We start from the raw sequence: 21689 nt of genomic DNA, 5'->3' as shown, positions 1-21689 counted from the left end.
CACACCTCATTAAACTCGAGCGAATTCAGTATCTTTGTCTCCGTATTGCGTTGGGATGTATGCCCTCAACGCATACCATGAGCCTCGAGGTTTTGGCAGGCGTACTCCCACTCAAAGATCGCTTCAATTTACTGTCTCTTCGGTTCCTCATCCAGTGTAAGGTTATGAATCCAGTGGTGATCGGAAATTTTGAGCAGTTGATCGAGCTAAATTTTCATTCTGGCTTCATGAGCTCATATCATGAATTCATCTCCATGCAGGTTGATCCTTCTTCGTATATTCCCAACCGTGTTTGTTTTCCTGACTACATTAATTCCTCTGTATATTTTGATCTGTTCATGAAGGAGATGTACTGTACTTTACTGATGGGTCCACTATAAACGAGTCCACAGGATTTGGAGTGTTCAACGTATTTTTTAGCACCTCACACAGTGTTCAGAATCCTTGCTCAGTGTATATTGCTGAATTGGCAGCAATACACTGGGCGCTGAACAGCGTCGCCTCACGACCTGTTGAACACTATTACATTGTAACGGATAGTCTTAGCTCTGTCGAAGCTATCCGTTCAGCATTCGCCGTACTTCCTTGAGAGAATACGAGAAATTTTGAGTGCTCTAACCAGACGCTGTTATGTCATTACCTTTGTCTGGGTCCCTTCACATTGCTCAATTCCGGGTAATGAGAGGGGTGACTCATTAGCAAAGGTGGGTGCGATTGAAGGCGATATTTATCAGCGTCAAATCGCCTTCAATGAATTTTATTCTTTAGTTCGTATAAATACCATCGCTGACTGGCAACGTAAGTGGAACGAAGATGAATTGGGCCGGTGGCTTCACTCGATTATACCTAAGGTTAGACTCAAACCATGGTTCAAAAGTCTGGACTTGAGTCGGGACTTTATTCGCACCTTCTCACGACTCATGTCCAATCACTATTCGTTAGACGCGCTACTCTTTCGTTTTAATCTTGTCGATAGCAATATCTGTGCTTGTGGCCAAGGTTACCACAACATCGAACACGTTGTTTGGTCGTGTGAGGTGTATCTTGTTGCCAGATCGAATTAAGAAAACTCTCTTCGGGCTAGAGGAAGGCAGCCCAATGTGCCGGTGAGAGATGTGTTGGCTAGGTTAAACCTTGATTACATGTTCCAAATATATGTCTTTCTAAAAGTTATCGATCTTCGTGTCTGATTGTCCTTATATCCTTATATTCTCCTTTTCCTTTTCCTTCGCGAGAAAAGGGATTTCCCTTCATACTAACAATAGAATAAGGTGGAATGTAAATATATATTAGATATAAGATAGGCTTAAGAATTGAGTGTGATGAATGTGAGTGTGAACATTGTCAACATATCCTTATATTTCTTCCTTTTCCTGAAGAAAATATTTCACCCTTCTAGACTCGAGTAGACCGCGAGTAATCGGTTTCCTACATCACTAACATTAGATTTAAGGAAAAATGTTTATATATACTTGTAACAATACAGTGAGGAGTTTGGCTCCTTTAAACTTATGTAACTGAGCCTGTAAAAATAAACGATTAAAAAAAATAGATAACTCTTTGTGGAGCCGATCTGGCGTAGTGGTAACATCCGTAATTCTCACGCTGAAGGTCAAGAGTCCTTTGACATTCAGAAGCCCGGGGGCAGATGAATCTTGGCTAGGTTCGCCTAGTTGAGATAAGTCTGCAAAAAAACTGATTTCTTTGCATTAGACAGGAGTATCACCGCCTAAACTTCTGAAATACTTGTGGTGTTTGTCATGTCAGTTCTAACCAAAGTTTTAAGCAAAGTCAGTTCTAGCAAGTAACAGACCGACGAAGCCTTGAGGCAAGTCTCCTTGCGGAAATAATAAATAAGTTACCCTGGAAGCACGTAAAAGTTGAATACATCTATAATTCGAAATTGAAACCGAAACTCGGAAGCGTTTTTTTTGTTACACGTTAGCAACACTTCAAAACAGGTACCCTCTAGATGTCATTTTTCGAAAGGGTAAATATAGTAACGTTCATAATTAAATATGTAATCGTCTTCCGTAAAACCGAACATTGTTTAACTTATCTGCCATCCCGGAAAATGAACTCTAACCGATCGTAAGATCTTGTCGTTTGCGGGAACGTTTGAGAATGCCCAGGATAATTTCAACATTTTTTTTATTTTTGTATAGTTTCCTTCCGCCTCATCTTTTGCTGTCAAATAATTCTAGAACGGAAGATTGTAGTCGATGTTATAAACTATATCTCTGAATAAATCATGACTAAAAGTAAACCTCTAACTCAGCTATACTCAACCTGCTTGGCCTGGCCCGTTACCATTTTGTATGTTTAACAATCATGAAAACTTAAGAAATCATCTAAAAAACATGAGGTAAGAATAATGGAGATTGACATATAAAACATTATTGAATATCTAATAAATCCATTTAATCCGATCATTAGAGCTATTCTTGTTGACGTTAGTGAAAAATATGGATAAATATGGATAAGAAAATATTAATATGAACCCATAACCTATTTGTTGACATAAGGCTACATACGCCTTTCAGTAATGGTACCAAATATGAAAACAAGTCACGTTTTTTATGACATAGTTTTAACGTGATTAATGCGTGACATAATGCATTTAGCTCTGAACGGATTTTGATGGTTTGCATTCCAATAAAATCGAAAATTCTCTCGTTTTTATTCGGTACGTTATACATTACGGTTATAATTGAAATTAATGAAAATTGGAAAAAACACATTTTCCTATCATGTTCCCGTAGCCGAGGTACAATATTTAAATATCACTGCTAACCAGGTGAGCGTAAATCGGTCGCTCGAAATCCAAATACCGCATTCGTTCTTCGGACATTGTGGGTAGAGAAAATATTGCAATCTAAGCTCCGCTGTATTATATTCGTTGAGTATAAACAAGCCATTTGCGATTTCAAATCACAGTATTCACAATTCATCAGTCACCGGTCAGCGGCCAGATGGCAGCGAGGCTTTAGAAATGATCTTTCTCAAGACCGAGTGTTTAGATTACTTTTCCGAATTGGTCTTTTTTAAGGTTAGAGGGTAATTAATTAGAATTATGAGGCTCACAAAGATCAAGAATTAGGCTCACAAAGGCTCACAAAGATCAAGAATTATGAGTACTTGGTTAAAAGTCCATCTTAGTCATGATTTGTCGATGCATGTCGATGAATGTCAGTGAATGTTTTCTAAATATTATGCTCGCTTTGGTTTTATTTTGCTATTTTGTTGAACAATATTTTTAATTTGCTATTGTGTTGAACAAATTTGAACAAAATTTTCGAGATTTTAATTATTGTTTCCGAGTTGAGAGTTGTGTTCTTCGGTGGAAAACTGAAGATGAAAATTCGTTTCGATGCTATTGCTTTCGCCTCCGCCGCCACCACACAATAGTTTCGGTTCGGATTTTCCGTTGACGTTCTGCATCTTCTGAGATGTTTAGTCCTGCGTTGGAGATATGATTTTGCTAAGAGATTTAATATCAATTGAAATTAGAAAAAAGAGATACAGGTATCTCGAACTGCCATGTTCGTACTGATGATGATGATGTTTTTTTGTTGTTAAATTTGTTAAAATTGTAGATTATTATAAAAAAAAAAATTAGCGTTGTCTACGAAAGTTTGAGCCTCGCGCGCGTTTGGTGGGCCTGGACGAATGTTAATAATGAACACTGGCAGAAAACTGACACATAATGAAATTTTTATATAGGGTCTGGAGTGGAAACTGGAATTGGGATAGCTTATTCGGAATTGTCGTAAACTATCTTTCATCAGATGGTTATATCGATTATTTCTGATTGTAGCAGATCTCTTTTATGTTCTTAGTAGAAACTTTTATATATTGGGTTCAATTCCCAATCAGTCAAGGATCTTCCCGGGTTGGAAATTTTCTTGACATGCATAGAAAAAACATTGGGCCTGAAGTTGAGACTATGACTATGTCAATGTCAATATGGATAGGAACATTGTTTGTTTTTTCGCAGTTTGTGCCTATTTTTACTGTTCTATTAATAGATATTTATGCCTGCAACAGATCCAGTTCGCTTGGTTTTTTTTTATAATACTGGTCTCTTGATATTTTTGAACTTAATTATTATCTATAAGATAAATCGTCCTGCTCAAACCTTTGTAGGGGTATGAGGTGGGCCATCATCATCATCATCATCAACACTACTTGGATATTAATGAAGATCAGTATTTCAATTTCAGTGCAGCGAGCGATCAACAGTACATGGTTATGCTTAGAATTAATTTGGCAATGACAAAGACAACTCCTCACTAAGTGAAAGCATTCATTTATCGTATTCGGTCAGCTGTATCTACACCCAAAATTAATTTTTAGCACATGTTTTGACATCCCGATTTATACATTAAATAAGCTCAAAAATAACAGAAAATATGCTAATCTCTCATACTTTTTTTTTGTCCATGTTCTAGAAGAAGAATTTTCTAGAAGTTGAAAAAAAGTTATTACAAAATAATTATTTTAAGCTTCGTTCCTTAGTTCGAACCCTAATGAGGCTACATCAATAACGTTATTACATCGCATAATGAAGATGACGTATCTTATAAACATTTTTAGAATTTGATTTTTTTTAGTTGTTATATTCCTCAGTTGGTATATTCCTCAGCTGAGGTCTTAAAAGTTCTTCTATTTCGAGCCTGCGCCATCCACCAAGTAGCACAGTTAATTACCGCTGCAGTATTCTCCAAGCTGGCTCTACTCGCACGCACTCGCCTACTTTATGCTGCAATGTCTCATATCTAGTGTTACAAAACATACAATTGGTATGTTGGTATGCTGTATACTGATACAACATTTGTATAATATATATGCTATAGCATTATAAGAACAATATGAGCCAGCGAAACAAGAAACACATTACAAATAAGCACGCATCAAAGCTTTTCGCATAATTTGCCACATAAACGGCCGAGACGTTCAGATTCACGTTTATGCTCTCCGTTTTACTCTTCGAAAACACTATTCAGCTTTATTTTATAATAAGGTGTAATATAATCCCACATTTATACAACAGCACCAGTGGCAATGTGGATAGTGTGGTCGTGTAAAACAGCCTTGCATTACAGCCGGCCTTGGTTCGATCCCCGTTGACATCGTTTGGACTGCTGACGTTCAGTCCAAGAGAAAGAGATGTCTGCTCCCAAACTTGAAAACATTTTAAAGCTTTTGAAAAAGGTACTTTTATTTGTTCATTTCTCCGTTCAGCACACGATTTCCTGCCAACGCTAGATTGAGTGTTCTCTGAAGGGCTGCTCGAGTTGTATGCAGCTGTAGTCTGATTTGAAGCATAAGTGGGTATTGGATAATAAATTCTTCGACTTGGATCGTACTTTTTGAGCATGACGAGTATAGTTTCATTCAGCACCGTTACAGTGGCGGCGAAACGAATTGGAACGACGGAGACTAAACAGATTGAAATGAAGTAAGCGGTTATGTTGATGGTGAAGATTAATAGAGTTTTTTTTTTTTTTTTTTTTTTATCTGTATTATAGTGATTTTCAACTCATTTGGCTGGTTCGTCACTTTTTACTTCCGTTTTTGGAAGAATGTCGGGAGTGAGAATTGAACTCTTGACCTTTAGCGTGAGAGGCATGGATGTTACCACTACGCCAGATCGACTCCACTATTAATAGAGTTGATTAAACCCTTACCTCTACCATTTCGATGGATTACACATTAAGTAATTTTACTAGTGTGACTCGATGCTGTAGATGGAGGTGTTGAATAATCACCCAAAAACGAAAGAAGCAAAAAAAATAAATCAAAATTCGTAGGTATATCAAAAGATACAAGAGGTAATGTCCAAAGCATGACGGCATTATTAACGTAGGACTACGAAATTATCGCCGTCGAGATCGAAATTTCTGTAATAATTTAAGAATCAATTCTTTTGTAAGAAAATTCGGTAGCACTGACAAGGGTCAATGAAAATTTCAAATTTCAAATTTCAATAACTTTTCAGTAGAAAGTTTTAGTGGCCTTACGATAAACTGACCAGACGTCCCGCGTTACGCGGGACAGTCCCGCATTTCAACAAAATGTCCCGCGAACCGTCCCGCATTTGGCAAAAGAAACGAAAATGTCCCGCGATATCAATATATTTCAATATCACAATTTGATCATGTTGATTTTCTTTAACGGATGACCTCAAAAAAAAAACTTTTATTTGGCAGAGTGTTCAAGAGCGCTTCTAATGCATCGAATGATTAGCTTAGAAAATGATTTTTATAAAAGTCCCCTATTCATCCGCAGGGACCAACGTGAGTCAGACGAAAAGTTCATCTTTGGTCCCCTAACTAGCGGTCAGGGCTTAACCTTTTAAATAAGCCGAGAGAACTAGTGTATACTCGACAGGAAGAGGTCTTACGGAAGTTGGCCGGAACCTCAACCGATAAAAAGATGTAAGTCGACGTGTTCTTTTACCTTTTCGTGGCTTTGGTGGTCGACTGTCTCTCCATTTTAGCCATTCGCCCAAAAGTTTTCTATCGGTCGCAGCTGGGGAATGTTGGGAAGGTTGGCTGTCTTCGCGACAATGTTTATCTCCAGACGATCCATCCTCCAGTGATCTTTTGGCATAATGGGCTGATCCTAGGTTCGGCATAAAGACCACATCACCTTCGCCACTTCCGGCAAGCACATCATATGGCTCGAAGGAAGAGCGGTTTGACCATTCCCTTCACGTCTATCAGAAAAGAACCTTCTTCGAGAACTTGATGTGGATTATATATTCGACGTCATCGTTACCTGGAGGACGTAAAATACCCGGTCCCCTGCCATTCGTTGAATTCTAGCATCAAGTACGTCTCATCTTTCATTATGAACAAGGAAAGAAGTTTGTCACCAGCACCTCATGCTACTCCTTCTGGGTGATTGCATGCTGCTCACATACGGCCGGTCTCGTTTGGCGCTTCAGCATTAAAATGTCCATTTTGGACAGATTTTCCTTCACCGTTTGGCCGGTTGCTTCGATCTACCGGCTTAAGCAGCGGCAGGGAGATGATGTTGTAAATACCAGATCGGCTATATGTGGTGGACACAAAGTGCCTCAGGATGTCCAACTTTTTCGCTGTAGGGTGGAGCTTGCAGTATGAAAAAATCATTAAGTTGCTTGACAGTGCTGCTGCTGCGAATCAACAGCCTTGAATCATTTATGTTGTAGACTTAATAAACGTAAGATTCAAGGAAAATTTGTTCCGTAAAATTATATTTCATCACCGTCCGAAATTAGTCCATTTTTGGAATGCATACGTTAAGACTAAAATCGATGAAAAATGAATTGGAATTTTCGAGCATTCCATTCGGTAATTTGAAGAAAATTGTAGAACTTGAATCTTGCTTGCCAGGCGTAAATGCTCTGATTGAGCGTGTGGTTTTCAGACGTAAACAAAATCTAAACCACCAAAAAATTACAACTGGGTGCTGATACTTAGAAATAAATAATACCGATCAGATTAGACTCGCTAAACTATGGTTTATGTTCACATAATATACATAACGTTTTGTTTTTTGTGTCCCGCGTTAGACCTCTGACCATCTGGTCACTTTACCTTACGAGGATCGATGGATGGTTTCGTAGAAATAGTTGAAGATAAATGATTGGTAGTTCATTCCGTCCTCGCGAGAGCAGTACACAAACTGACAATATGTCGCAAATTGTTTCTCTATATTGCAGTATTCATAGCGAACGCTGTCGCGGCAGTCTTCTTCGCAAGTTCGATCACATTCGATCACAGGCGATTATATATTTCTTCTACCAGCGCAATTTTTTTAACCACTTCAATCTATCTTCGACATACTAATCAGACGTTAAAATTCTCCAGCCCGTTTTTAGATCTCCGACTCGATATTGGTTTCGCTGCAGTAGCAGTAGCTGACTATATGAAAAAGTTTCAAACCCCATGTAAGAGTTGTTCGTAGACCATCTCAAAACTGACTGGCAAAATAGTAAGGTTTACCAATTATTCTCACTGACACGTATTAATTGTACATGTTCAAATATCTAACGGATATACCTGTGCACAATTTGTCTACCACAGACAGCAAAGCAATTTGTGAGAATCAGAATTGAAATTGTTGTATGTAAAATTTGATGTTGCTCTTTTAAATGATTATTTCTACAGTTGTTTTCACTAAAATGCAAAAATGTGAACATGAATAGTGTTGAAACCAAAAGTTCCTCGAAACGCAATTATTTATGCTAGGAATGACTCGGAACTATGCATATCAACCTATTTATTCCTCCCGAGATAAATGTTTCTATACTACCGTCAAAATTGTTCCCACACAATTTGTTGAAAAATAGTAATTCTTCTGTTCAATCGGAAACGCTTGTGTTTGGAGAGTTTCAAAGAGACAAACAAAATCTAAAGCAAACAGAAAACGAGTAGGAGGGAAGCATTCTATTCTAGGTACGGGTAAAGTTAAAAAAAAAAATCAACAAAACGAACGAAATCAAACTAGAGCTTACACCAATTAACTCACACTTACTACGGGAGCATATATTTTGTTCTTCTCACTTACGATCCCCCAATGGAGGGGAAAATGATATGAACTAAACAATAGAAAACAAAACCAAACTCTAACAAGGCTTGACAGATTGAGGCTAACAGTGAGAGAGAAATACGCTAGGTAACAGAAGAAACCAATAAGTGAAACAGAACTAAACTAGTCAGAGCTCTCTAATTTGAACTGGGTTGAAGGGTAGAATCCACTGGTTTAGCTGGTACGGTCATTTTCACTTTCACAAACCATCTCGAGAGATTGCTTGGCTCGGTTAACGAAAACATAACATAACACGCGAAACGGAAACTCAGATGTCACACAACTTTTCAGGAGCGTGGGTGGGAAGGCGTGGCGGATTTGGGACGGTTCTTATGAGATGGATGTTTTTTTTGTTGCAACGATGCTAAATAAAACAGGGTTTTACGATGTTAACAAAAAAGCACGGCAGTCATAACAGAAATGAAAAGGGATACCGAGGGGGAAAGGATAGTGTTCAGTAAGAATTCAGAAACAATAAACTGTACAGCAAAACAATCAACGAACACCGACCTGAGTTTTTTCAAAGGGGTTCTACGTATTACACGAGTGGTTACAGGGGGAGGGTACACAAATGTTCTAGAGGAGGTGATTACTATGAATTTCGGGGGATTCGGGAACGGGGGAGGGTAACACAATACGGCTTAGTTCGAGTTCAACAGTATAAGTTAGTAGAAAAACACAAGTGGATAATAACCTTCGTTCCATATCCAACTGAGATGATTGTGCTGCTCACCTGCGGGCTGCACGGACGCAATTTGGCTTGTTAACTTGTTTTTCACGAACTTGAGTGCGTTGGCGATGTTCAGCTTGATCCAGTTGGAGAAACGCGATATCCGATTGAACGCCTCGGCGATCTTGTTCGTTTCGTTGTCGGCCGTTGGCGCCGACAGACTCGATGAACCGAAATTGGACAAAAGCAAGGCTAAGAAAAGATTAAGTACCTGCGGAAGTCGGGCATGATTAGTTTTCCGTGCTCTAAGGAAACCACAGTCACAGTGATACTTACTACTAAATTTCCTATCACTACGGTGGCCAAGAAGAACGGAATGCAGGACACGTCGCCCACCAGCATGCAGTCCCACATCGATTCGATCCACTCTCCGCACAGAACTCGGAACACAATCATGAAAGAATGCATGAAATCGGTGAAGTTCCACCGCGGCAGGTCATGGTCCGGGAAGCGATCTACGTTGTCTGTTGAGGTTGACAGTGAAAACATTATGCCTAAGTGGGGAGATCTCTAAACGTATCCGTTTGGTGCATTGACGCATTACATATTTCCGTTCGAATGGTTTCACGGATCTATTTGATACTAATTACTATTACTGAAGCTAGTGAGAGAATATGAGTCTAGCAAGCAGAGTAGTCTATTAAAGAGTCCAATATTATATATATGTATGGTAAAGGCTTGCTTGCTTGGCTTTGCGGGTTAATTTATTTGGTGCGAACTTAGAAGCAGCTGCTGGACAGCTGCTCTCGGCGAAACGAGGAATTTTCGCGTTATGGATGAGATTCTTATTATGATGTATCGTTTTAGCTTCTTACACAAGGGTTTGCATTGCCTTCGATCTAGTTGATGTGACATTTTTCAATGTTTCAGTATTCACTATTTCGAAGGTATTAAACAATCAGTTAACTACGGTCAGCGTATATAAAGGGTGTGTCAGATCAAATTGCATCACGGAAAAAACGCTGTAGAAATTCGCCCAGTAGACCGATCCTTTTGAAAATTTTAGACAGTAAAATAAAAACTATTAAACAACTTTTGGCATTTTCTTTTTATTCATACTTCGAGTCCAAGCCCGTATGCTCGCACTTTCCTCTTTACCCCGTCCATAAGGTTCTGTACAACGTCAGGTTGTAGTTTTTTTCGAACAGAAATCCATTTTCTCTTGAAGTCCGCCTCCGATTTGACAACTTTTGGGTTCTTCCGTAGGGCCTGCTTCATAATCGCCCAATATTTCTCTATTGGGCGAAGCTCCGGCGCGTTGGGCGGGTTCATTTCCTTTGGCACGAAGGTGACCCCGTTGGCTTCGTACCACTCCAACACGTCCTTTGAATAGTGGCACGAAGCGAGATCCGGCCAGAAGATGATCGGGCCCTCGTGCTGCTTCAATAGTGGTAGTAAGCGCTTCTGTAGGCACTCCTTAAGGTAAACCTGCCCGTTTACCGTGCCGGTCATCACGAAGGGGGTGCTCCGCTTTCCGCAAGAGCAGATCGCTTGCCACACCATGTACTTTTTGGCAAACTTGGATAGTTTCTGCTTGCGAATCTCCTCCGGAACGCTGAATTTGTCCTCTGCGGAGAAGAACAACAGGCCCGGCAGCTGACGAAAGTCCGCTTTGACGTAGGTTTCGTCGTCCATTACCAGGCAATGCGGCTTCGTCAGCATTTCGGTGAACAGCTTCCGGGCTCGCGTCTTCCCCACCATGTTTTGCCTTTCGTCGCGGTTAGGAGCCTTCTGAACCTTGTATGTACGCAGGCCCTCCCGCTGCTTGGTCCGCTGGACGAATGAACTTGACAAATTCAGCTTATTGGCGACATTCCGGACCGAACTTCTCGGATCACGTCTAAACTGCTTAACTACGCGCTTGTGATCTTTTTCACTGACGGAGCATCCATTTTTGCCGTTCTTCACCTTCCGGTCGATGGTTAGGTTCTCGAAGTATCGTTTTAGTACTCTGCTGACCGTGGATTGTACGATTCCCAGCATCTTGCCGATGTCCCGATGTGACAACTCCGGATTCTCGAAATGAGTGCGCAGGATTAATTCACGACGCTCTTTTTCGTTCGACGACATTTTTCCAAATTTACGAAAAATTGACAGTGAAGCATGGCCAACGTGATCTATACACTCTTATCTGATTATAAGCGAAAGCTGAAGATATAATTTCTAAAAATTAAATTTCTACAGCGTTTTTTCCGTGATGCAATTTGATGTGACACACCCTTTATTCGACCCGACTTTCTCGAGTTATAGTTGAAAACTTTTTATATGGGGTGACATCTACCCAAAATTCTGGTTTTGGATTATAATAACACCAATTTTAGTTGATAACATATTTTGAAAAGTCGTATCCAGATTTGCTAACCTTTTCTCCGAAAAACTATATCTCCAGAATTATTACCAGATTTAAATGTGGTCATCGTCAAAGTTGTTGGAAAATTAACGGACTATACTAATAAAATACAATCTACACACCCCAAAAACAATATCTACTGAAAACTAAAATTTATAAACAAAAACTTGTTTTACCTCATCTTACTATCGTACGTATTTCCAAGTCTAGTACAAGAAACCTACAGACAATTCCGCGTAGAAAATCTTGTGGAAGTTATCATCGTGAAACTAACCGTTTATGAGATATGGAATTTTGTTTACGGAGTGTGGGTGAATATGACTCCGCTTTTCTCAAATGCTCGTTATTATCGAAGCTTGCGCTTGTATGTTGGAATATCGCTTTTTGTTTCAAATACTAGATTACTTATGTGTGTAATGAGTCTAATTTAATGATATTAAATGTCATTAATCAATGAGATCGATATTGGAGGGAGAATGAACGAATGTAAGACGAATCAAGTTGAAAACCATGCTTTTCGATAAACTAGAAGCTTTGTTGGAGGAAACACGTTTGTATTCATTTCAAGCGCTGGGGTTTTACTAATAAATTTGAAGTACACTCTCGCACATGAGCGAAAGAATATAACGGAGCTCGTCACGGATGAAGTCAGAATTAATAGGTTAAGCGGAAACTCCCTTTAAATATTGTCTAAAAAAACACACACCGACCAAAACGGCCTTTCTCAGGGCCATCAAATTATGATCAAAGAGTTTTGTAATGGGTTTTATTTCAAAGATATTCAAAACCAACATGCAACAAATAGCCTAACGTAATTCTAATAGGAGTATCGGTAAGTATCTTCGTTTTTCTCAAAAATTAACGCTTTATTCTGCAAAAATGGTTACAAATTTGATATTCGAAGTCTCTGGCAATTCACGGATCCCTATGTGGAAATAATCGGCCGGTTTGTCAGCTAACCACGAATCGATCCAATTTTTGACTTCATCAAAATTGGAGAAGTGCTGGTCAACCAGGCCATGTTGCATCGATCGAAAAAAATAGTAATCGGACGGAGCAACGTCTGGAGAATACAGCGGGTGACATAGGACCTTCCAAGTATGTTTTGACCGGTTTCGGGACATGCGGCCGAGAATTGTCGTGCTGCAAAATGATTTTATCGTGTCTTTGCTGTTTTTACTTCAGTGCACGGCTCAAAGGCATCAATTGTCGCCGGTCCCCCGTAATGGTTTAATTCGGTTTAAGCAGCTCATAGTACACCACACCTAGCTGGTCCCACCAAATAGACAGCATAACCTTATGGCCGAGAATATTCCGCGCGGCCGTCGATGTTGATGCATGGTCGGGGTATCCATACGTTGCCCGTTTAGGATTGTCGTAATGGACCCACTTTTCATCACCAGTAACGATTCGATGCAAAAAAACCCTTTCTTTTATGCCGTTGGAACAGTTGTTCGCACGTGAAGAAACGGCGTTCGACGTCTCGTGGCTTCAATTCATACGACACCCAATGTCCTATCTTTCGGATCATTCCTATTGCTTTTAAACGATCGGATATGGTTTGCTGAGCTACTACAAGTGTATCTGCTTGTTGCGTTTGTGACGGATCTTGATCGAGTAAAGCCTCTAGTTCTTCATCTTCAAACTTATTCGGCGGTCCGGATCGTTCTTCGTCTTCCAAGTCAAAATTACCACTTTTAAACCGTGCAAACCACGTCTGACACTTTCGCTAAGTTGGAGCATGGTCACCATGAACTTCCATCAAAATGCGATGACTTTCCGCAGCTCTTTTCTTCATATAGAAGTAATGAAGTAACACTCCCTGCAAAAACACTCTCGTTGGTACGAAATTCGACATATTCTAAGTGGCAAAAAACTATGTTGTTTACGCTTCAACATTTTGACACATTTTGAAAAAGACGCGCAATGACAGTAACTTTCCAACGAATGTCTGAAATTTGTTCACTGGAATAATAATTAAGTTACGCCATCTGTTGTAAAGCCGAAGAAACTTACCGGTACACCTAATAGGTCACCTATGCGGTCGTGTATTCTACATATTTATAATGCCAAACTTATTTGGTGACAGTAATATGCGCTGAAACTGCTGGACATCCCTTGCATCGAACGGTTTCAGATGAGTTTTGAGATAAAAGAGTACAAAACAAGTTATTATTATCAAAAAAACTTCCATTGTTCGTCAACATGTTACAAAATGTTTCATTTCTCGCATATTTTCTAGGACAACAACCGATATTGGGCGGCTCTCGTGAAATTTGTGTTGGAAAACCAACAGCGAAACACGATAGCCTCGGGTCCTTCATCACAAAACTTGAAATAAGTTGATGGTTCCTCTGTTCTTACGGTGAGTTTTGTTCCGTTCAGAAATTGGCCGCACATAATTTCCGATTTGTCCATGAGGAAATAATGTACAAAATCGGTATAAATATACTTTTGCACATTTTTGACGTAGGTCTACGTTTTTCAGTAGGGATGAATCAGAAAACAGGTAACGTAAACAATGCAATCATGTCCTGGACACATCTCCTTATATATTTTTCATTAATTTTTCATTTCATATGTTGGAAAAAAGGCATTTGATTTTTCAAAGAATTAATGAATTAATGAGTAAATCGATCTTTTTCTAAAGATCGCCCAATCCTAATTTACAGTCGATTTTGGAAATTTCAGAGCCTTGGCGATCATTCCGTCTGACCCCTTTGGGTTTTCAACGTGAGTGTGCTGAATTTTTTCACGTCTCCCGCGTTCCATCATCGATAGCTTTTAAGCACGTGAAATATTTATCACTAAGTAAACAATCATTTCAGATCAAAAATGACAGCGTTTTGATCTGAAATGATTGTTTACTTAGTGATAAATATTTCACGTGCTTAAAAGCTATCGATGTCTCTTGGCACGATATTTACACACTCTATTCAATTTATTTGTTTATATAGAAGGATACACCTTGGGATAATTACTTTTGTGAAGATTCAAATCTATTCATTTCGGGAAGTTATTATCAGTATTGATGACGGAGTTGAAGTCGCATTTGCAAAACCATAAATATATTTCTTCCAGTAGCTCAACAGAATAATCCGAAGGTTGCAGGTTCGAGTCCTGCCACGGTCGCCAGGAAATAATATGAAAAACGCTCACGCTAAGTGAGCGGGAGGCAGTGGTATTAGATTCTTCGAGTAGAACACAAGACGCGCTTTTAACTAACATCTTATTTCGCATGACTAGTTCGTATCATTGTATCTAACAACCAGAACAGCCATGCATGGAAAAACGATAATATATTGGGAACGTGAGAAAGTGTGTGGGAAAAGGAATGCTACACCCTGCGAGTGTAGAAAAGAGGGTGCATGTTTGGTCCATGGATAACCAAGTGATACATCAAGTGTCACCACCACTGTAAATATTCTATAGGCAAACCTTTGTTTTGTGCGGGGGATAGGGACCGCACAAAAAATCGTGCAAAACTTCACCAGTAGCTTTAAAAAACGTGTTCGGTACACAATTTGAAAAAAACCTTTTTTGTGCGGTAGATAGGGACCGCATAAAAAAAGTTTCCCTCAAGAAAATAACTCAAATCCACGCCGTTCAACGTTCGATTTCCTTTTGTTTCCTTCCTTTACGATGGGACAATTTGTCTTCGTTTGCGCGTGGCTGTGTTGAACTTTTAGTTGCATGTCGAAACTTGTTGCTGTTAGTAATCATGTCATGCGCAACTAAGAGCATTCGATGGAAGGATGGGAATGATTTGAAAAGTGGATAATTTAGACGCAAATATGCTTTTTTCGCACTGAAATGCATATAAACCATCGAAAAAAACTAAATGGACGATAACTTCGTCAAATATGCTTCTTTTTATATGCGGCACAAAAAAACCGCACAAGAACGGAAAACCGCACAAAAACAGGTTTTCCTGTACCTCAAAATCGCTTGTGCAAATAAAGCAATATTTGAATTTGAATGTTTCTCGGGTGACAATTCGTTAAGTTTTGGTGAAAAGTCCTGACATAAAGAGGGCTTAAAAGGTTAAAGCTTCTAATCTTACACCATCTCACATCGGAAGACGTCTGAGTTTTGCCAAAGCTCACATGAACCGACAGTGGGGCATGGTATGTTATGACAAAGCATGTTTTCAAAAGAATACATTTTGCTATATAACATAACGAAAAGTTCTTCAATGTATAGGTTATCTTCACTGACGAAAAAAAAAATCAATTTGGATGGTCCTGATGGTTTCAACGGGTACTGGCGTGATTTACGGAAAGAGGAACAGTATTTTTCAACCAGGGATTTTGGTGGAGTTCATGCATGGTTTGGCGGGATTCTGTGCAGCCGGGAAGCTCAAGATATCTTTCACATCATTCAAGGATTACATACATGTTCTGAAATCCTCTCTCCTACCGTTTTTGCGTGGATATCGTCACAAAAAAATTCACATTCCAGCAAAACAATGCTACTGTTCATACCAGCAAGGAAACTAAGCAATGGATTAGGGACCCAAAAACCTATTTTTTTTGACTGGCCGGCTCGCTCTTCAGACTTGAATCCTGTTGAAAATCTTAAGGAGGATCTTGTACGTAGAATCTACACAACGGGAAAGCGGTACACCACGATTGAAGAGCTCGAGGTCGCAATTTCGAAAACATGGACAAATATCGAGAAATCGGTTTAGAAGAATTTGGTAAATAGTATGCCAACACGAATTTTCCAGGGTATTAGCCGGAATAGTAAGGTTGCCCAATATTGACATGTAAATCAGCCGATCGTTTTGAATTTTTCATTGATAATACTTATGAGTTTTAAAATGGTCTTGAAGAAACTGGACAGCTGAATTTGGCGGAGTTGGCCAAATTTTTTGACGTAGTAATATGTCTTTCAGTAAGGGTTGCCAAATCAGAGAACCGATCACTTTTTTATGGAATAAAGTTATCGTTAATAATTATGTTCGTCAGGAACCAAAACTGCGTACCAATCAAATCGGAAATTCTTGAAAATTTGGTTAATATGCTATAAATTACGATTCCCAAATTCGTAAACGGTTTAAATTAATGAAAATTGGAAGTATTTCCTTTTTACAATGCATTTGTTCTACCCATTTATGTATTGTCAATAACTGGAAATTAACACATCCATTTCTGTCCCAATATAAGTAAGCCATCCGCGATTTGAAATCACAGTCTCAATTCAGCTAGCGATCGGACAACATTCATTCCTAATTCAGATATCAAAAACTTATACAGAACTCGATACAAGAATGAAAGGAACGGGAGATATCTAAAAACAGCAGTGGAATTTTGTTCGATGGAAGCAGCATATCGATTTTCATATCGTTGAATAACATACGAGGGCCCTAAAATGAAAGAGGGGTGTAAGCGACATGTTCGATTTTTTTCTTCATCGACTTTCTCTTTTGATCATAACTTAACTGTACATACATACATTCCCAGCTGTATTTGATAAAGTGGAAGATAGGTCAGAGCCCTAATTATCGGTTTCAATAGCAAAATCAAATTGAAATGTTTTTGTTATTCATGAAAGAAAAAGTTGATGAAGAGAAAATCGATCAAGTCTCTTACATCCTTTTCATTCTAAGCCCCTCATACACTACAATACGCCCGTTTCTAAGAAGAAAAGGCTCACAGTGTCTTAATGTGTAATGCCAAAGAAAGTTCCTGCAGCTCAAACACAGAATGAACTGTTTTAGTAAAGTTAATAAATAACTTCAATCAGAAGACGAAGCCAGCCTTTCTCATGATGTTTCCCTTCGTACTGTTGATTAAACCTTGAATCATTTAGAATCCGGAATCACAAAACCAGCTGTATTTCGGAATTGATTGAAGGTACAAAACTTGTTTTAGCATCACAATAAAGATAATTCATTGTTCTATCAGAAAAAAAAATATTGAAAAAATTTTTCCTTTACACTTTGGAAATGTGTACGTTATATCGAGTGACGTTATATCGAGGGTACGTTATAACGAGGGTACGTTATATCGAAGTTTCCCTGTAGTTGAACATTATTACTGGGGGGACATTTGCATCGTTCTAGTACGGTAATATTGAAGATGTCACAAAAATGCCTTACGCATTTTCACGTTATTACATTGGATTGAATCGAAATTTTGAATAACAATGAATTGGATTGCAGTTAAATTTTAATAATAGTAATAATAGTCTTAAGATAGTCTCAAGACAGCGAATCGAAATTAGTATTCGTTCTAAGCCTAAGTGAAAAACATTAGTTTGAACAACCAACAGCGTAAAATTCGAAATATTGAGATAAAGTAGTATTTTTTATAAAACCCAGAATGTGTTCGAAATAAATCCCACACAAATCAAATGCAGTGTTGTAAACATCATGCTTGCACACTATTTGTATCAGATTTATATATATCTAAATCATGTAATTAATGTCTCTCAATTCTGATCATGGTTGCACATGATTATGCCAGCCGCTTGGTTGCAGAAATAAAGTTTCTCTGTGTCGAGTGCTACTCACCTTTCAAATTGTGACTTTTAACCGGCTGCACTACAATAGATCAAACTAATGGTCGTAGTGGTACAATGCTCCTACTCCATTTCCGGACAAACCATAATCAGAGGTGAACAAACCATGATCTCTTTGAAGAAAATCGTTAAGAAACATAAAAATTTGGATAATTTGGACGCCTTATGGTATCATTAGCAACTAAGGACTTGGGGCTATCCAAAAAAAAAACCTAAACTCGTCTTGATTACTTATGATTTTCATGAAGAAAAATAGATTTGCATTTAAAGGATGTGTCACATCAAATTGCATCACGGAAAAAACGCCGTAGAAATTCGCCCAGTAGACCGATCCTTTTGAAAATTTTAGACAGTAAAATAAAAACTATTAAACAACTTTTGGCATTTTCTTTTTATTCATACTTAGAGCCCAAGCCCGTATGCTCGCACCTTCCTCTTTACCCCGTCCATAAGGTTCTGTACAACGTCAGTTTGTAGTTTTTTTCGAACAGAAATCCATTTTCTCTTGAAGTCCGCCTCCGATTTGACAACTTTTGGGTTCTTCCGTAGGGCCTGCTTCATAATCGCCCAATATTTCTCTATTGGGCGAAGCTCCGGCGCGTTGGGCGGGTTCATTTCGTTTGGCACGAAGGTGACACCGTTGGCTTCGTACCACTCCAACACGTCCTTTGAATAGTGGCACGAAGCGAGATCGGGCTAGAAGATGGTCGGGCCCTCGTGCTACTTCAATAGTGGTAGTAAGCGCTTCTGTAGGCACTCCTTAAGGTAAACCTGCCCGTTTACCGTGCCGGTCATCACGAAGGGGGTGCTCCGCTTTCCGCAAGAGCAGATCGCTTGCCACACCATGTACTTTTTGGCAAACTTGGATAGTTTCTGCTTGCGTATCTCCTCCGGAACGCTGAATTTGTTCTCTGCGGAGAAGAACAACAGGCCCGGTAGCTGACGAAAGTCCGCTTTGACGTAGGTTTCGTCGTCCATTACCAGGCAATGCGGCTTCGTCAGCATTTCGGTGAACAGCTTCCGGGCTCGCGTCTTCCCCGCCATGTTTTGCCTTTCGTCGCGGTTAGGAGCCTTCTGAACCTTGTATGTACGCAGGCCCTCCCGCTGCTTGGTCCGCTGGACGAATGAACTTGACAAATTCAGCTTATTGGCGACATCCCGGACCGAACTTCTCGGATCACGTCTAAACTGCTTAACTACGCGCTTGTGATCTTTTTCACTGACGGAGCATCCATTTTTGCCGTTCTTCACCTTCCGGTCGATGGTTAGGTTCTCGAAGTATCGTTTCAGTACTCTGCTGACCGTGGATTGGACGATTCCCAGCATCTTATCGATGGCCAACGTGATCTATACACTTTTATCTGATTATAAGCGAAAGCTGAAGATATAATTTCTAAAAATTAAATTTCTACAGCGTTTTTTCCGTGATGCGATTTGATGTGACACACCCTTTACTAGCCGCGTGAACACACCCAAAATCGTACAAACCAACATTATTTACCCTACATAAAAGTAAAAGTAAAAATCTTACGTGGACCGGAAGAGGTCGCCACTGGATCGCGTTCCGGACTACTATACGGTTTGAACATCTTCGTCGATGAAAAAAGTGCGAAAAAATCGTCCCTTACGTACGGATGGATTCCGGCAAGGCTGGAATTCTGGCACGGTTTGTTCTGGCTTCGAAAAGGCTTGAAAAACTAATACCAAGAACATGGTTGAGTGCGACGTGCGTATACGTAGACAATCAAACTCGGATGCCTTTCGCGTGTGCTTGTTACCAATAAGTGGGTTTTAAGGTGAAGCGGGGTATGGATGGACCACCATCGTTTTGTGAGTTGATGATGTCTCGATAGCCGGATCGCACAAGGTGATCAGCACAGCGAAGAATCTATCATCCCGAAAATTCAAAATAACTGGTATATGTATCATCAAATGTTTTTTTGGGGATATGAATCAGCTAAGATCTGGAAACGGGAGTCATGGGGATAGGTCAACAACAATATCATGAGGATGTTTCGCGAAGAGTATTCGAGATGACCGAGAGTAAGCCGTTCTCAACTCCATCGGTTGAAATTGCTGAAAAGAGTGGATGAGGAAAGGATTGCCAAACCGTATCGAGAATTAGTAGGTTTTTTTAACATATGCAGAAAAGACAACGAGACCTGATTTGGCAGCTGATGTGTACCACTTTCTTAGCTAGAACTTATTGCATTGTGTACATCAGCATATCATGAAATGTGGTTGATTTGTTTATTATAGGATCTGTGGCATAAACCAACGGAGCCGAAAACGCTCTACGCGATTTACCGAGAATGGCGAGATTTCAGACGGTTGTTAAGCTATTGAAAAAAATGTTACGGAATTATCTATTTTTATGAGTTTTTTTCGTTTTTGTTCTTTTCTCGCTTGTTTACTCCTTTTTTCTTTTTCTATAAATTTTTCGAGTCGTATCAGAGGACGTACCATGCCGTAATCTCGCGAAGTGACGCAAGCGCCAGAGCGAGAAATTTTCAGTACGAGACTTTTCGCAAAATTGCATGTATAATCAGCACACGCGTACATTACGAAAATTTGATCTGTACAAATTGTTTACAATTGATGGAAAAACATTGCCATCGGCTCGATTTTTGAAAAAATGCAGTTTTATTTAAGCTATGTTAACAACGCCAGTATGTTGTGAAAACAACAAATTTTAATCGCTGTTTCCACAACCGATTGGCGTTCTTTCATCAAAGTATGGAAGAAAATGTTTCCAAATATTTTCTACAACATGCCACCGTTGAGTGGAGCATGAGGTAGCATCAGAGAGAAGAGTTCCATACATTTTCCGTCTTTGTAGCGTGTGTCGAGCGGGCCAACGTAGTTGAGAGCCCGATTGTAACAACTATGGACAGCATCTTCTATTCCAATCCAAAATGCAATTGAAAACATCCGTGTTGAATAAGATAATTCCGTCCGAAATTATCCGATGTAAAGCAAATACAGTTTACGCGAGGATGTTCTGAGTTTTGTTATGCGTTTCGATGGAGATTTTAGACATTACCCTTCGATCAACTCTCAGCTTCAATTCATCCGAAAAAGGCATTGAGCAAGTGAGGTAAGTGAACAGCGTCAAGATGCTTTGTCCCTTGATTGATGTTGTTATTTGAATTTTGTTGTCCCTTCTCGTTCATTCTATGCCGTCAGGACGGATTAAAAATCATATCGCATCAGATTCCAAATTACGTCACATTATAAGGGAAGTGGCGCTTGCGCCACATCACAGTGGAAATGGCGCTTACGCCATTCCGTTTTCAAGCTTTTACGGGGTCATTTTTCCACATTTCTATAAAACTTCGCAGTCGTTTGAAAGGATTTGGTATTCTTTATCGATTTATAACATAAAAAGTAAAATGTCAATTTTGGCGCTTGCGTCACTTTGCAAGATCACGGCAGTACTGTAATCATAGTTTTATTCGGAAGCTGAACAGGGGGTGAACAAGAATGCGGACAACCCGTATCCGA

General features: G+C 39.4%; 1 protein-coding gene across 50 annotated transcripts in view; it reads right to left on the bottom strand.

Moving 5' to 3' along the window:
• The window catches only part of LOC129765188 (sodium channel protein para), a 338936-nt gene that overhangs the window by 40889 nt on the left and 276358 nt on the right, over positions 1–21689 (bottom strand). For 31 of the 50 annotated variants that reach the window (XM_055765154.1, XM_055765149.1, XM_055765190.1 and 28 more), the window contains 2 exons: positions 9587–9774; positions 9314–9521 (listed from right to left, as the gene is read on the bottom strand). In XM_055765154.1, the coding sequence (XP_055621129.1) occupies positions 9314–9521; positions 9587–9774 (396 nt within the window). Of the gene's footprint in view, positions 1–9274; positions 9522–9586; positions 9775–21689 lie in introns of all 50 variants that reach the window. The other 19 variants (XM_055765192.1, XM_055765144.1, XM_055765143.1 and 16 more) reach the window with 1 other exon arrangement.

The sequence above is a fragment of the Toxorhynchites rutilus genome, chromosome 2, assembly GCF_029784135.1.
Source record: "Toxorhynchites rutilus septentrionalis strain SRP chromosome 2, ASM2978413v1, whole genome shotgun sequence".
Lineage (NCBI taxonomy): Eukaryota > Metazoa > Arthropoda > Insecta > Diptera > Culicidae > Toxorhynchites > Toxorhynchites rutilus.
The sequence above is the reverse complement of the archived record's forward strand: the minus strand, read 5'-3'. Positions and strand labels throughout refer to the sequence as shown.